Genomic DNA, 14,834 nt, shown 5'->3' with positions numbered 1-14,834 from the left:
CTTCACTAAGGGATCCAACCAGTTAAAATTTCAATTCTAATAAAATAAAAAATTCTGATTCAAAACAGGAGTGAATCAGCTGCATATTTCCAGTTTCATATGATACAGTGATACAAAGCCAAAGTAACAAGGATTATTTTAAGAGACTTACTTGCTTTTTCTTTTCAATATAACAAAAGAATATATATAGAATGTATCAGTCCAAGAAGAATATTTTTTCTCTGCTAATACATAGCACTTAACGAGAGACCCATACTGTTCCAAGTAATTATAAATTGACTCAAACCAGTAATAGCTTGCAGTGATAATAAAATGATTTATTGTCTGCATATTTTGTAAGTTACATTCATTCTGAAAAAATAGTAAAGTGTCTTCAGATCTATTTTATATATAAGGAATAGTTTCATCATCAAAGCTACAGACAATCAAATGTAGAATAACCAATGACTTTAGACATCAAACAAATCAAGGGAGAGCATTCTTCCGTGCGTGCTTTGGCAGGTCCAGAGCATCCAAAATATCACTGAAAGTAAAGGATACATTTTGATGGTTTTAATAGTTTTTTATATTGTGATATACTAAAAATATGAAAGAGACGGGAAAGACTCTGTCAAAGGTCAAATATTTTGTAATGTTTTTTCATTTCCTCTCATTCTCTGGTTAGCTGCTGGAAAAGCATACTCTTGCTTGGGAGCAACCTTCAGAGAACTAGCTTTTTAATGTAATTTGTATGCATTTAACACAATCTCTCACACTTTTACACTTTTATGAAGTAATCTGAAAATTTATCCGTCTGATCAAACAAGTTTATCTGAAGTAGTACTGTATCCAAAACGAGCCAATTAATTAGTAAGGAGTTCTTCAGCTGCATACTCATTTTCAGATTTATTGAAGATTTACAGCATATGGGACTCACAGACTCCTCATGAGTTAAACTGGCATCTGTACGTACAGCTTTCAGTAGAGAACTCAAGAGTAATATTTACAATGTAAATATCAACTTTTATTACATAAGAAACAATATATCACAACTTTCACTTCACAAACACATTTGTTCTGGTTTGATGACTAAAGTCAGCTCTTTGAAATACTATGTGGAAATCAAAAATAACTTGTTCTTGTCATAGACTTTACCAGGTGTCCTTCAGAGGTCCTGAAAAGCAAAGGAGAAATATGTTTTTAGAACACTCATTTTCATAAGTGGTTGCAACAGCCAATGTATAAACACAGAGAAGATGTAGGGAAGAATCAAGGCTTGCCCAAATCCGTTGCCATACAGGGGGCTGGCAAATATAAGCAGTTCCCAAACAGGAGCTTGATGTGTGATGCACATGAAGCCAATACTTGCTTAATGTGCAGCCAATGCTCGCAGGATCAGAAAGGACTGAAGGATTAAGCAGGTTACTGCCCATTGGCCCAATGTGCAGAATAGTCCACAATCAATGCAACCATTCCATTGATGGAAATGGATACCCAAATTCAGGTGCCTCAATGCAGGCTGCATTAACAATTTGTCTTTTGTGATACCAATAGCTAGCGATGCTGAGGAAAAGATTCACTTACAGGAAAACAGGGATCATCAATACAGTCCATCAGAAAAAAAAGGAATAAAAATATTTCCAGAAACAGACCAGTGACCTACTTGGTCAGAATTCCATCTCATTTAGTGAATGCCAGATGTTTTAGAAGATGTAAAATCCAAAAGCAAGTATTTTGGGAATAATCTGCCTAGAAAGAATATTTCTTTGCTGAATTCCATCAGTCAGAAATTGTTTCGTTCCTTCAAGTATAAGTAGTTTATATTGTTCTAATCTTTTGGATTTTTAGAGAAACTACAACATTTATGGAAAGAAAAAGTATTTTCTTTTTGGGATTCCTTCCCAAAGGAATCAAACACATGGGGAAGTATTTGGGGTTGCTTTCTTCCAAATATTATCTTCAAGAGTGTACTTTTCTTTCATATTTGTAATTCAGACACAGCTAAATATCAAAAATACCTTACCAACAATTTTATAACACACTTTCAAGAATATCAGATTCGATTCACTTCTCTATTACCTTTTCAATTTTATCCCCCTTTAAATCTTGTGAAGTAGAAGGACAGTTGTCTGAATAAATAATAATTTTTATAATTAAAAATGAGTCAATTTGGATTTTATGCTGCAGTAAACACAATTTGAAACACCCAAGTGTGTTGAGTGCATTATTAACAGTTCCATTTAATTAGGAATTTTCAGTAACAGCAACCAGGGGATCAGTTAAATATTCTTATTAAAATTATTATTATATTCAGATACAATCCCTACAGAAACACTGTGTTCCTGCTTTCTCTGAGAAACCACTTTTCATGTATGATTAATCTCATCGAATGGGGAAAGTTAACTAAAAGAGAGCAACAATAAAGTAGACCTGGACGTACCAGTGGGAGGTGGCTCAGCAGCTCATCTACAGAAATATCATCATAGTTTTCTGAAAAAGAAGGTCCAAGGAGTTCTGCTTCATCTTGAGGTTTTTCAGGGTTTAGCTCTTCCTGGCTATTGTGGATCAGAAACAAATTTTACTGCCCTCAGAAGAAAAAGTAGATAAGCAAACAATGCCTCGTTCTAAATGTAGCAATTTCATCTTTCATTACATTCATACAGCAGTAATGTAAAACACATGAAACACCTATCAAGACATTACATTTTAAAACAAAAAAGCAGTAGTTTCGGTGAGTGAGTTTGCAACAGAATAGATGCCTTTCAATAACACATACTGGCATTTTTCAGCTATACCAATTAAGATAGACATGTGATTAGGTCACAGTGGATTAGTCCCTGTTCTTTCTGGGACTTCTAAATGTTTAACTATTTATTCAAAATATACCTTTAGGCAAATAGTTCAAAAACACTAGTGTTTTCATTATAAAACATTGGTTATGTTCCATAGCTCTGTGGATTCTTCCTTAAGAGGCTTGCTATAAATAAAAGTATTTTAAGAATGTTAAAAGCTTTTTTAACATTTCCAGATGCTAAGTCTTCTCTTTGTTCTTTCACTCTAATCTGATTGTGATGTCTGTTCTAGTCTGGAAGCAAATCCTGCCTGTATTTTAAAACTGTGTTATAAACTACGTTATAAAGTCATTAATGTTCTTCGTCGTTTGCTTGTCCTCTCTGTATAAGCATGTAAGTATAAATCTTTCATGTCTTGATACCATACAAGTAAGGAAAATATATGCATTTGCTTTCTTGCAATACCTTCTTTTTCCAGTTAAAACTGAGTTTAAGTATTTCTTCACAGCCATTTGCTTTCGGAAGCGACTGTAGTTGTCAGTGAAGACAGCATCAGAGTGACGTTTGACAGGACTGTCCTGGGATCTAGTAATACACAACAATTAAATATAAATAAACCAACATAAACAATATTTTTTTAAAAAAAATAGTATTAAAATGATTGAAATGAACTCTACAGTGTTGACTATCTAAATAAAATCAAATTTTCATTACAGTTTTCATTTCCAATTATGACTTTGGAATTCCCTTTCTTCTCTTGAAAAGAAGTGACTTTGCTGCCACTGCATTATTAGCATACATAACAAACATCAGAACCAAAGAATCTGCATTCAGTCCTCTGAACAAACCTGAACAACTTTGCCATAACCACACAAATCTTACTGAAAGAATCCCAGAGTTTGTGTCATAGGAATTTTGCGTAATTAATCATTTGAATGTGGATTTTATGATTTCCTCCTATGTGTTCTCAAAGCCTATGTTACTCTTTTTAATAAATTGATTCTAACCTGATGTCTTCTATTTGTTGAAATATATTTTAGTACAATACCAAGGTGTACCCCCAAAGATCATGCTTTAAGGCCCTAGTCATTGTTCCCATCATACTTAGTGAAGACTGAGCAAGCTTCTGAAAAAATTTAAGAGTGCACCATCAAAATTTTAGATGCAAATATTTGTTTTAAGGAAGCATCAGAAAACTAAGCACATCTTCTGAAATCCAGGTTTAGAATCATATTTGCCCATGCATGGTCTTGGGAACCTTCAGCTAGTGTGTTCTGCTTTAATGATCTAAATTAATTTACAGCATATGAGAAACTGGTCCTATATGTTCTAGAACAAAGGCAGCATTGATATAAATGCTTAGAAATGTTTAGAGACAAAGACAGCCTTCAGATAAATGGGTAAAACTGGAGGACCTAATTTTCATTCAGCTTTTGAGTATATGAAGCAGGCATTCACAAGAACTGTCATACTGGGTTAGAGCAACATATCCTATTAGTCTGTTCCCAAGAGTGTGCATTAGCTGCTGCTTAGGGATATAAAAACAAGGGAAGTACACAGTAATTCTTGTCAGCATCCTGTAGTCATTAGTTTATGGGGCCTGAAGTTGCATCTGGACCCTGGAGTATGAATATCTCTCATCTTTTGAATCTTTCTGTAACGCAGATTCCCAGTGTGCTCTGGCAATATGTTCTAAAGTAGAATAAAACTCTTTTTTGTTGTCACTGTAAATCAACTGTGTGTTAATTTCATTCAGTGTGCCCTTGCTTTAATATAAGAACTGAACAATCAGTCATCTTGTATTTAACTTTGCCATTCATCTACCAAGCTAGCACAGCTAGCTACAGCAGAATGTACAATTTAACTAAACTATTACATAAAAACATAGCCAATTGGCCAGATAATAAATACTGGCAATATTGCAAAAATTATCAGTGTTATGGGCACTATCTGTTGCTCTATTCTTCACAGCTGTACAGAAATAAAGAACAATATATTCATCTAATAACAAATGCCACTTAGCTGTTATATAGGATTTTCAATTCAACTCCCCCATTATATCAGTTTCCCTGTCATTATTTCCAAATTGCAAAATGAGAAATTGGGTATAAAATGGTAAAAAAAATTGCCAATGAAACTGGCTAGGAAAAGAGTCTACCTAATGTAAGTACGACCTCACCTAACTCGTTTTCTATTAACCGACTGCAGATATCTCTTCAGAGCAAGTCTAGCCAAAAGATGGCTGTAGAGGCTGGTGAAAAGTCCATCAGCATGCCTTGCATTTCTGAAATGGACAATAAACAAACTCTACAATGCAACCTGGGCGATATCATCTTGATAATTTTAATTTTTAAAACATACTGCATTCCTTAAATGATCTTTTGTACACAAAAAAAATCAAAATCATAATTTCATAAAACAACTTCCAGATTTTCACAATATATTTTTTTAGGGATATATTAGGAAGTGAATGAGCTCAACATTCCAGAATGGACATATAATCAACTTCTCTGTGGACATCTCTACTGCTATCAATATCAATATTCAACCACAAACCGCATGTTTTCTCTATAATCTGTTCTTCCTTTCCTACATCTCTAAGGGTTTAAGATGTGGCGAAGTGTTGCAAAAGCATTTTTCCCCCTTGGCATAGTTCAAATAATTCAGCACCATTTGTTCTTATGATAAAAAAAAAAACTCACCTATCGATAATTTTGGACAGATCAAGATAGAATTTCTCATTTTCAGGTAGTGTGTTCTGGAAAGTGTCTGATTCAGACTTTAGTGACCCACGGGCGCGCTCAGGTTCACTGGCTCCATCAAACGGCAGTCTGTTTACCAATCTGTTGGAGAAGTAAACCAGGGAAAATACAGTTAGCTGAGTATATTCAGCACCACCTGTTGCACTTCAACTTAAACTCAGGTTTGTGTCAAAATAGACACCTACAAACTTTTTTAGTCTGTATGAAATGCTGAACTAGTCTAAATAAACTTTTTCTACAAAAATTGGTCTCAAATATAATCCATATTTTGTAATATGATACAGCAACTGGCAGGACTTCTTTCTCTCAATGAATATGTTCTAGAAATGTATTATCAACACAGATGATTAACTCCAATAACCAGTGCATCATTTGTGGCAATTATAACTTTAGTGACAACTGTTAAGCTTTTCATAACAATCATATTTCATATAAATGTTACACAAAATTGTGTGTCCTTCCATGCAAAGTGAAAACAGCGTCTCAGAACTTACCTTCTAATTAAGACCTAAAGTGCATTGAAAAAGCATATGAAATGGTTGTTTGGCCTCTTTATAGGAAAATAAACATGCACTCTAAAACTCCAAACAAAATACGAAATGCAGGTAGATATCTCTACTGATTCTTATTCTCATTTGTTTAAATTAATTTGCTAGTTGCACGTTAATAGGTGCTCATAATTAACCTCTCCACATGTTTCACAACAATTGCTTTATACAAATTGGTTTAATACACCCCTAGAAACTGCCAAGTTTGCAAGAATGTGAAGTATCTCCTGCAATAGTGAATGCAGTATTTTATCAAGGACAGTAGGGCTGTATAGCAGTGGTTTGGCATCAGATGTTTCTTCTAGTGGCTTTTGTATTCTGTGGAAAACAGTAACTTCCTATCTCAGTAGTAAACAAGATGGTAAAAGAAGGTATGCAAAAAGCACACTCTAAAGCTAGATTTTGTTTGGGTGTTATTTGCAGCGTAAATTAAACCAGTTTAACTGGCATATTTTGAAAATAAAGCAATATGCTGCATTCCTTTATTATTTCTACACTTCATGTTCCTCCAAGCTAAATGTAGAACTCTTTATGCCACCTGATTTATGTATAGGCATAATAAAAAAATCAAACAACTCAAGGTATAAAACAGTTCTGTCACTTCAAAACTACACATCAATGCACACAAATCCCTCCTCCTCATGCCCAACTCGGGAGTTCTCAATTCGTGTGATTTTGCCCATATAGATGTGTGCGCTGAACCGCTGAGGTAAAGGGGACTCCCCGTAGGAAATGCCAAGGCTGCTTTGGCAGATACCCGTCGTGCCCGGGAGCACATTTTAACATATATCCTTCATGCTGGAGTGGTGGAGGTTGGAAGGGACCTCTGGAGATCCCCTAGCCCAGCCGCGTGCTCCAGCAGGGTCACCTCCCGCATGTGTCCCGGGACTGTGTCCTGAGCATCCCCAGATGAGGAGCCTCCCCAGCCTCCCCGGGCAAGGCGCCCCGGCAGGTCGCACACCGAGGTGGAGGGCACCCCTCGCTATCGGGGGCGCTTTGGGCACGGGGTGGCCGGGCTCCGGCTACGCCACAGCCTCAGCTGGTACCGGTTGGTACCGGTTGGCACCGGTCCCGGGCAGCCGCGCGGGGTGAGAGCGGCGCTTACCGCGGCGCGGCGGGGAAGGCGGCGGCGCGCGGGGGCAGCGCGCGGGCGCGCCCGCAGAGGGCGCTGAGGAGCGCGAGGGCCAGCAGGAGCGGGGACGCGCCGCGGTGCTCCATGGCCGCCACCTGCGGAGGGAAGAGCCGTGAGCGCCCCGAGCCGCGAGCGGCCGCGCCGGCCCCGCGCGCGCCCCCGAGGGATAAATCCTCAGCGGCAGTTATTACTTTTTACTTCCAAACGTATTGTTAAAATAACCGTGTTCCCAGCGCCGCCGCGCCCCGACGGCTGCGGCGCCTTTTGCGGCGGGCAGCGGCTGAGGCGCGGGCAGCCGCGGCGCTTCCCCGCGGGCGCAAAGTTACTCACGGAGCGGCGAGTCCGTCGGAGGGACTGGTGCGGGGCGCTGCGCGGTGCGGTGCGGTGCGGCGGGGGAGCTGCGCCCTGCGGCGCTGCGCGGGGCGGCCGCGGCGGAGGACGAGCACGGAGGATGAGGATGAGGATGAGGAGGGTGAGGAGAGCTCCGTCCCGCCGCACGCTCTGAGCTGCCCGTCGCGCCGCCGCGTTTTATAGCGTTTACACGTTTCTGCTTCCGAAGAAGCAATCACGTTACTGGAGAGACGTCACCCATCCCCGAGGGGATGGTCGCTTTGTTCAGGACAGTCAGAAACTTATATTTAATTCATGAGCAGCCGCGCACCCTGCTCCCCCCCCCCCCCCCCCCCCCCCCCCCCCCCCCCCCCCCCCCCCCCCTTCAATTATTTGGCTTCTATTAACGCGTGGGTTTTGCGGAGCAGGGCTGCGCGGGCTCTGCCCCGCGAGGCGCAAGGGGAGCAGCCGGGCCGAGGGGCGCTGCTCCCACTGCTCCCGCTGCTCCCGGCCCGGGACCCCGCTGTGGGGCGGCCCGATGGGGATCACCGGGGCCTCTGTGCGCCCCGCTCTTCCCCGCACCAGCCCGGCCCGACCCTCCACGAAACCCCCCTCCCGGGTCTGACAATCCTCGATGGACTAGTTAGACTTTCGGATGGTGGTCTGGTGTTTACGAGCCTGGGCTTTGTCATTTAAAATGTTCCTGGGACACAAAACAGCCCCACATCCTACCTCCCCGTCCAAGCGGCTGAAACACTAAGTGCAAGTAACAGCCCAACCACACGGTGTTGAAGGCTGTGCTGGTAGCCCAGGGATGAGGGCTGCAGCTCCTTTAGGTTTGGAGGATGATGAGAATCCTGTTAAATTTTGTAAAATTGCCCTGGAGGGCAGTGTGTGCGGAGGGGTTTAGCACATCCATATTTGCACATTTCTCTCAAGCCCAGACCTCAGGATTGGAATCAGCACCACAGCAAGAGAGGATCATTTGTTTTCAAGCCTTGGACTTTCGCCTTGGAGGGGTTTTGTTTGTTTGTTTGCTCGTTTGTTTTTCCTGCCTCAGAGAGTTTTGTGGGCACAAAAGGAGAGACACCAGGGAACAAGTGGCACTTGTGGACTGTGTTGCCGGGTAGGGATGCTGCTGCAAGCACCTGGGTCTGACCAAGCCCTGAAACACCCAACAAATCTCAGCAAGAAGCAGTTTCATCTACGAAGGTCATAATACCTTTTCCCCTCTAGTCTTCTACTTAGTAGGTAACCACTGTACCAAATCCAGGCAAAGGATTTTACCATTTCCTTTTACTTCTAATAAGTTTCCCTGTTTCGGTTTCATGTTTCACCAAAGGTTAGGCAGGCACAACGGCAAAGATTCTGTGATGCTTAATCACATTTTCTAATCCAGTTACATGAAAAGTAAGTGAATTAGATTTAAAAATGCCTGGAAATTTGTTTCTCAGATGACAACTGTGACTAAAACCAGAGTTCCTGCGGTAGTCTAATTTCAGGAAATTTTCCCCTCGTTACTACATAACTAGAGGTCAGTTCTGCTCTGGTATGGCAAAATGAGCATCAATAGCACCGTATTCCCCACACTTCTTAACAGTCTTTCCTCAGAAATAAGGCAGCACGGGTTTACAGGCGCTGTGCTGCATGCGGGAGCCGGTGAAGTTAGATGGACTTAAACGAAGTACTTGAAAGGAGAAGGGAGCCGGGAAACCTGCCTCGTGGGCAGCGTGTTTCAGTGCTGCGCAAGATGGGTCGCTCTGGAGCCGCAAAGCCCGCAGCTGCCTTCCCTGCCGTGGCAGACAGGGCTAGTGAAGGGTCCCACGCACCGGAGGGGTCTCCCCCGCAGCGCGGCCGCCCCCGTCGCCGCTGGGGATGCTGCAGGTGGGGCTGCCCTCCGGGACGGAAACACTGGGACACCCCTTGCGGGAACACCGGCATGCAGCTTGCAGGAACCAGGGACCAGAGAGAGGAGGGAAGATCCCTTCCCGTGCCCTGGCTGTGCCGGGGAAGCGGTGCCGAGGCGCAGGCTCTGCTCGCCGGGAGGGAGCAGGGGGTGCGCGGGCGCCCGGGGCCCTGTCAGTCGCTGCCGATGTGCTGTACAGGCAGCTGCAGCGCGGTGAGGAATCGCACTGCGCTGCCAACAGCAATGTTTTACCGGCACCTTTGTTTTCCTTGATCATACCATCACCATCTATTTACCGTTCCTGGTAAATGTTATTTGGACAAGGAAGTAGCGCGGTGTTAGGGAGGGATAAGGTGGTCCACCAGAACATCCCTAGAGGTGGCAAAGCTCCTGAAAGAACTCTCCATGGTCCCTTTAATGACCGAAGCTATCGTTACTGTTTTTATTCTTGCAATGCCTTCTTTTCTCTATTCCTCAGATAGTGAACATCATAGAAAGGTCAAGTGAATTCTCCTATACGTGAAATCTCTGCTATAGCTTTGGGATGACTGAAGTCTTCCAAGCTTTTCCAATTGTGCTAACAATTGACTTCATATCCCATCAAGTCTGCACTGCTACCACCCTCTCCTGCTCTTGAGGCAAGTCAACACAAGCTGAAAAGGAGATGCTGCCTCCACCTTTCTCCTTAGTCCTTACTCCCATTTCTCAAGTGGGCTTTCACTAAGGAAGGCCCTTTGAGGATGACTGAGAAATGTTGGGGCTGGTAATCCAAATTCTACTCTTTTACAGACTTTTTTGGTGAATCTCCACAGCAATTCCATGTCATTTGGATATGTCTTGATAAAAGAAAAAAAAATTTATAAAGAGATATCTTGAGGTAAAGCCCCTTACTGTAGGAGTGCTGAGTGAGCCCTCTAAGATGTGATAGTTTTAGGATTGTAACTCCTCCCGTCTTCCAGTGACAGAAGCTCAACCATTTCTAAGAAGTGTCATTTGGGCTTGGGAGCTTCTCCAGGAGAACAGGCAACTTTGGGGAAGGCGAGTATTTTTCATAGACTGTTGCAGGAATCCTGTTGCATAAAATGCAATGTCATTTACTGACATTATTATCTTTAGTCTACGTTATCAAACATCTTTTGGCTACTTTTGACCATTACCTTATTTCCTTTATCTTTTGACTCAATAAAACAGATTTATAATCATAAAATGGGCAATATTTGGGAATGGTAGAAACCTCATTTGACAAGAGTGAACAGCAGAAGCTTGTCTGAAAGCTTATCTCACCATTTTCATGAAAATTTGTGTGATATATGTACAAATCCAGTATGACATGAAATAGCGACATTGTTCTGGGAAAAGAGATTTGTGAGTTTTCAGGTTTATTAAATATGATTATTATTTTTGGCATATAAAACTACTGAAATTCACAAACAAAAACACTATTTGAGATAAATCCTTTGAAAGGATGAAAGGGGGAAATATACTTAGTTCCACTGGGGCTATGTTTAGCATTTACCAGTTCTGTCATGTAATCGTATTTTAAAAACAGAAATTATATCAACCATTAACTATACTCTTTTTTCGTTAAAAAGGAAGAAGTAAAAGACTGTTGTTTTAGGGCTTGCAAACATCTACTGACTCATGGGCTGTCTATCACGAGTCACTGGATTGGCAGAATCTCCCTTGTGCATCACAACTCATGTTCTTCTAGATGAATTCAGAAACTCTGCTTTTGATCCCACGGCCATATTACATTGATCCATGATTTTTAGAGCTTATAGAGTAGATTGATGGAGCACTACTATTCAGCTGCTAACAGAAGAGCTTTCCTGACTTCCAGAAAAGATACAACAGAAGAAATGTCAAGAAACTGTACAATAAGATAAAATAAAAAAATCAATAAAACGTCATGAGCCTATCTGCACTTCTCTAATCCTTCAGAGCCATGGTTAACACTCCATTTTATCCTCTCATCCTCCTGTTGCCTCACTTGGTCCCACTTTCCCACAAACATTTATATTCTCCAATACTACCTGGTTAGGAAAAAATGGATGGAGTCACTTAGAGAAACTTGTCTCAGCTATTCCAACTCTCTCTGCATGCATCCCAAGAGAAATAAGGAGAAAGACATTGATTTATTCTTTCATTATATGTATGTTTTATTTCAAATGCACAGTCCTCTTTCTATCATGAGTCAGTTTAGCTTTAGCTTGAGTCAGTTCTGTGGACTCAAGAGATGTGATAGCAACCAGAAAAAAACACAGGCAAATACCTTGTAACTGAATGCTCGTGACTTTGACTTCCCTCCTGCAGCAGAAGCGTCCAGGGGAGCAGCACTTGTCTCCTCTGTTACCAGGACACAAGGGAGTCACGGAGCTGGAAGAGGGGAGCCCTCGTTTCCTCTCTCTGCCATCCTGAGCCCCATCCTTAAGTCACAAGAGTGGCTCCTCACAACAGTTTCTTACTGGATTAAACTGCTACAATAAGTAAACTATAATAACAAGTCTGTCTGCTATGTACAACACTATTATACAAATCTCTCCTGTTCTAGATGACAACTTTGCCAGTGTCACTGTGTGGGTTAACAGTTAGGGCTGCAGCATTTGGGTTATGCCCTTAGCTCCCAGCTGTGCTTCCATCTCTTGCATTAGTATGCATATCATTAACACAAACTCCTTTGCCATTTCCATATTGATGATACTTGATTAAAACTTCCCAGTGAGTACTTTTGTGAGCAGGACAACTGCTGAATCTGGTGGTATTCCTACGTGTCCCTTTTCCTTGTCTATCATGCAATCTAGGAAAACTGTTGCTGCTGGTAATTTATTTCTGCGGTTTCTTATCCTCTGCTCCTTACTCCAAAGTCCTGCCTCAGCTTCTCACAAATACCCAAACCTGTTTGAGACAGTTATTTGGTTTTCTAGGTATTTATACAGATGGGCATCTGCTTGAACTTCTCTTCCATGTTTGACTAGTTCATGGTATGTGGCTGTCCTAGAAATCTCAATCCAAATTCATTCGTATTTTTTTGATGAGGATGTAATGTTTTTGTCATTATCCTCTCATAATACCAGACACACATCTTTTGCACTGTTAAGATCCAAGACTATCCATGCTTTCACAATGGGTTTAATACTGCTTTTCTTTCAAAGCAATCACCTTCAGTCTAACCAACTTATATGATGTCATTCATCTCAAACCTGGAAAACAAGAGTGGTAATAAAAAGTTTGTCAGGAAGGCAGAGTCGTTTGTGGTTTAGTTGTGTTGGATGTTTGGTTTTTAACATGCTATCCACAATATGTCCTATTCCTATCATTTTTGTAATCTTCAATGTTTAACAAAGGAACAAAATGATACACGAAACCAGCATGTGTTGTCTCCTCCTGAAGCTGACCCAGCACATTCCTATTCTCAGAAAATTTAAAATTACCTCTGCAGAGGTCAAGACTTAACTGTACAAAATAGAAATTCTTCCAGAATCGCTTTAGAGTACCTGCTAAATGTAAAGCCCATCTCAGTGGAGCAAGCCTGGGAGCAAAAATGCCTAAGGCACCTTATGTCAGCGTGATTCACTGTTGCTGCTTACCTGATGGAGTGTGGCTGTAAGTTCATCCAAAGTCTGGGCAATTTGAGAAACTAATGATGCTCCTTGTTGAGGCAGCTGAGCTGTTCAAAGTCCCTTGTGCCTTCCTGACTTCTGTAAATAAATGAATAAATAAAAGATGAGGAAATTTGGTTCATTTACACATTTCTTAATTGTATGATTGAAGTTTTGAATGTGATACATACTATAACATCTGTGATGAAAAGACTGAGCAAATTACTTGATTTTGCATATATTTCCTGTGTATAGTACAGAAGCCTGGTCCTAGACTGTACACGTGGACAACTTCTTTTTGTATTTCCTAATTAATATTGTAACTAACACACTGCCTGGGAACTTGCAAGACATATCACTTCAGGGTATAGAAAAATCTGCATCATCTGGTTGGAAGACATATCTTAAAGATGCTAATTATGCCAGGATAACTTTATCCCTTCAACTGACCTAAGCATCACAAGTTTTTTGTATGCTGATCTGAAAAAAGCAACAATTTAAAAGCCAAGTAAGAAATGAACTAAAAATGCTCCAGTCTAAAGCAATTACCACTATTGTCTCCATGGAAAAAGAGCTGACAGAAGCTTTCTAAAATTGTCCATGTATAAAGGGCATAGTGTAATGTGCTGACTTTGAAGACTATTCTGAGCCTAATGTACGTTGTTATGTCTGAAAAAGTCTATATTCATATTTAGTTTCCATGAAGGAAGACATTGAGAAGAAATTATCAACCTATTAGTTTACCTGCTTTAATAAATTGGACTTGCTCTTCAATATTATTTCCAAGTCAATATTTTTTGTCCTGTTTGTGGACAAGAAGGATACAGTTCCAACAAAGTTTATGAACTCCATAGCTCCACAGGTCACTGGGGAAAAAAATAAACTCCTACTTCTCATTTAATTGGCTTCATCACCAATACATCAATGGCTCGTTATCCTTTTTATCTTACTTAAAACATTAGGAATGTTCTAGTGAACATAGCACCACAGTCAGTATATTCCACTTTATCAACCACACAGAAATAGATCCAGTAATATGGATTCTAAAGGTTTTGGGGAGATGATAAAGACTGTCACAAAGATTAAAACCAAATTTTTTCATTTCTATGGAAGGATAATATTGAATTGTTTCTAACTACTGGTTAGCAATGAGTTGAAGCTAAGCTTTGACCCCTGATTTCTTGAAATTCAATAATCTTCAAATTGTAGTAAAGAGAACGAGAATTTTGCTCCTTGGAACTTTAGGTCAATGACACAGTTACATCAACAGCTATGCCTTCTGTATTTCTGCTGTAACCCTCTTGCAGCATGTGACTGGAGATTTTTTAATTTTAATTTTATGGTAGGACACAGCTGCTTCATATGAGCTTTAAGTACAAGTCCATCTCACCAAGTCACAGACAATTTGTTTTCTCACTTGAGACATTTTCTGTGAAATGAAATATTTTAGCATTGATTCCAATATCCTTCAGAGTATGTCAAGAATTCCAGTGAACTTCTCAATAACCATGTCTTCTAATGTGTTGTCCAGTTCATCTGCTCATCTTTGGAAATGGCTTCCTTCATTCTGTCATTGCTCAAGGAAATGTCACAAGTGAGAAACTCTGTTACTCAAACTTAGATTTATTGGTCATACCTAGAGGACATTTTCTCCTTGGCAGGTATGTCAAAGATAGAGGAAAGGGAAAGGGAAAGGGAAAGGGAAAGGGAAAGGGAAAGGGAAAGGGAAAGGGAAAGGGAAAGGGAAAGGGAAAGGGAAGGGAAGGGAAGGGAAGGGAAGGGAAGG

At 40.9% G+C, this 14,834-nt stretch overlaps 1 protein-coding gene across 3 annotated transcripts; it reads right to left on the bottom strand.

The window, feature by feature from the left end:
* Nucleotides 1–394: 394 nt before the first annotated feature.
* VIP (vasoactive intestinal peptide) lies at nucleotides 395–7,710 on the bottom strand. Of its 3 annotated transcripts, XM_026044415.1 has the most exons (7): nucleotides 7,544–7,710; nucleotides 7,187–7,308; nucleotides 5,474–5,614; nucleotides 4,951–5,055; nucleotides 3,237–3,356; nucleotides 2,420–2,534; nucleotides 395–1,153 (listed from the first exon to the last, which is right to left on the bottom strand). In XM_026044415.1, exons 2-7 carry the CDS (start codon nucleotides 7,297–7,299, stop codon nucleotides 1,145–1,147), a joined length of 603 nt encoding a protein of 200 aa, XP_025900200.1. In that variant the 5' UTR covers nucleotides 7,300–7,308; nucleotides 7,544–7,710; the 3' UTR covers nucleotides 395–1,144. The 3 variants fall into 3 exon arrangements, with proteins under 3 accessions (XP_025900200.1, XP_025900201.1, XP_025900202.1); XM_026044416.1 differs by lacking the exons at nucleotides 7,187–7,308; nucleotides 7,544–7,710 and adding an exon at nucleotides 6,839–6,979; XM_026044417.1 differs by lacking the exons at nucleotides 4,951–5,055; nucleotides 7,544–7,710 and having other exon boundaries at nucleotides 7,187–7,302.
* Between the last annotated feature and the right edge of the window lie 7,124 nt (nucleotides 7,711–14,834).

Source organism: Nothoprocta perdicaria, unplaced genomic scaffold, assembly GCF_003342845.1.
Source record: "Nothoprocta perdicaria isolate Ctin4 unplaced genomic scaffold, notPer1 scaffold_36, whole genome shotgun sequence".
NCBI lineage: Eukaryota > Metazoa > Chordata > Aves > Tinamiformes > Tinamidae > Nothoprocta > Nothoprocta perdicaria.
Note: the sequence above shows the minus strand (reverse complement) of the source record. Positions and strands in the feature narration are given on the sequence as shown.

Excerpts from the sequence above, each read along its gene's own strand:
- VIP (XM_026044415.1), bottom strand. The coding sequence starts at position 7,299 with ATGGAGCACCGCGGCGCGTCCCCGCTCCTGCTGGCCCTCGCGCTCCTC. Across the intron at positions 3,357-4,950 it reads GTTAATAGAAAACGAGTTAG|ATCCCAGGACAGTCCTGTCA; the intron begins GTGAGGTCGTAC and ends GTGTATTACTAG. Across the intron at positions 2,535-3,236 it reads GTTTTAACTGGAAAAAGAAG|CCAGGAAGAGCTAAACCCTG; the intron begins GTATTGCAAGAA and ends GATCCACAATAG.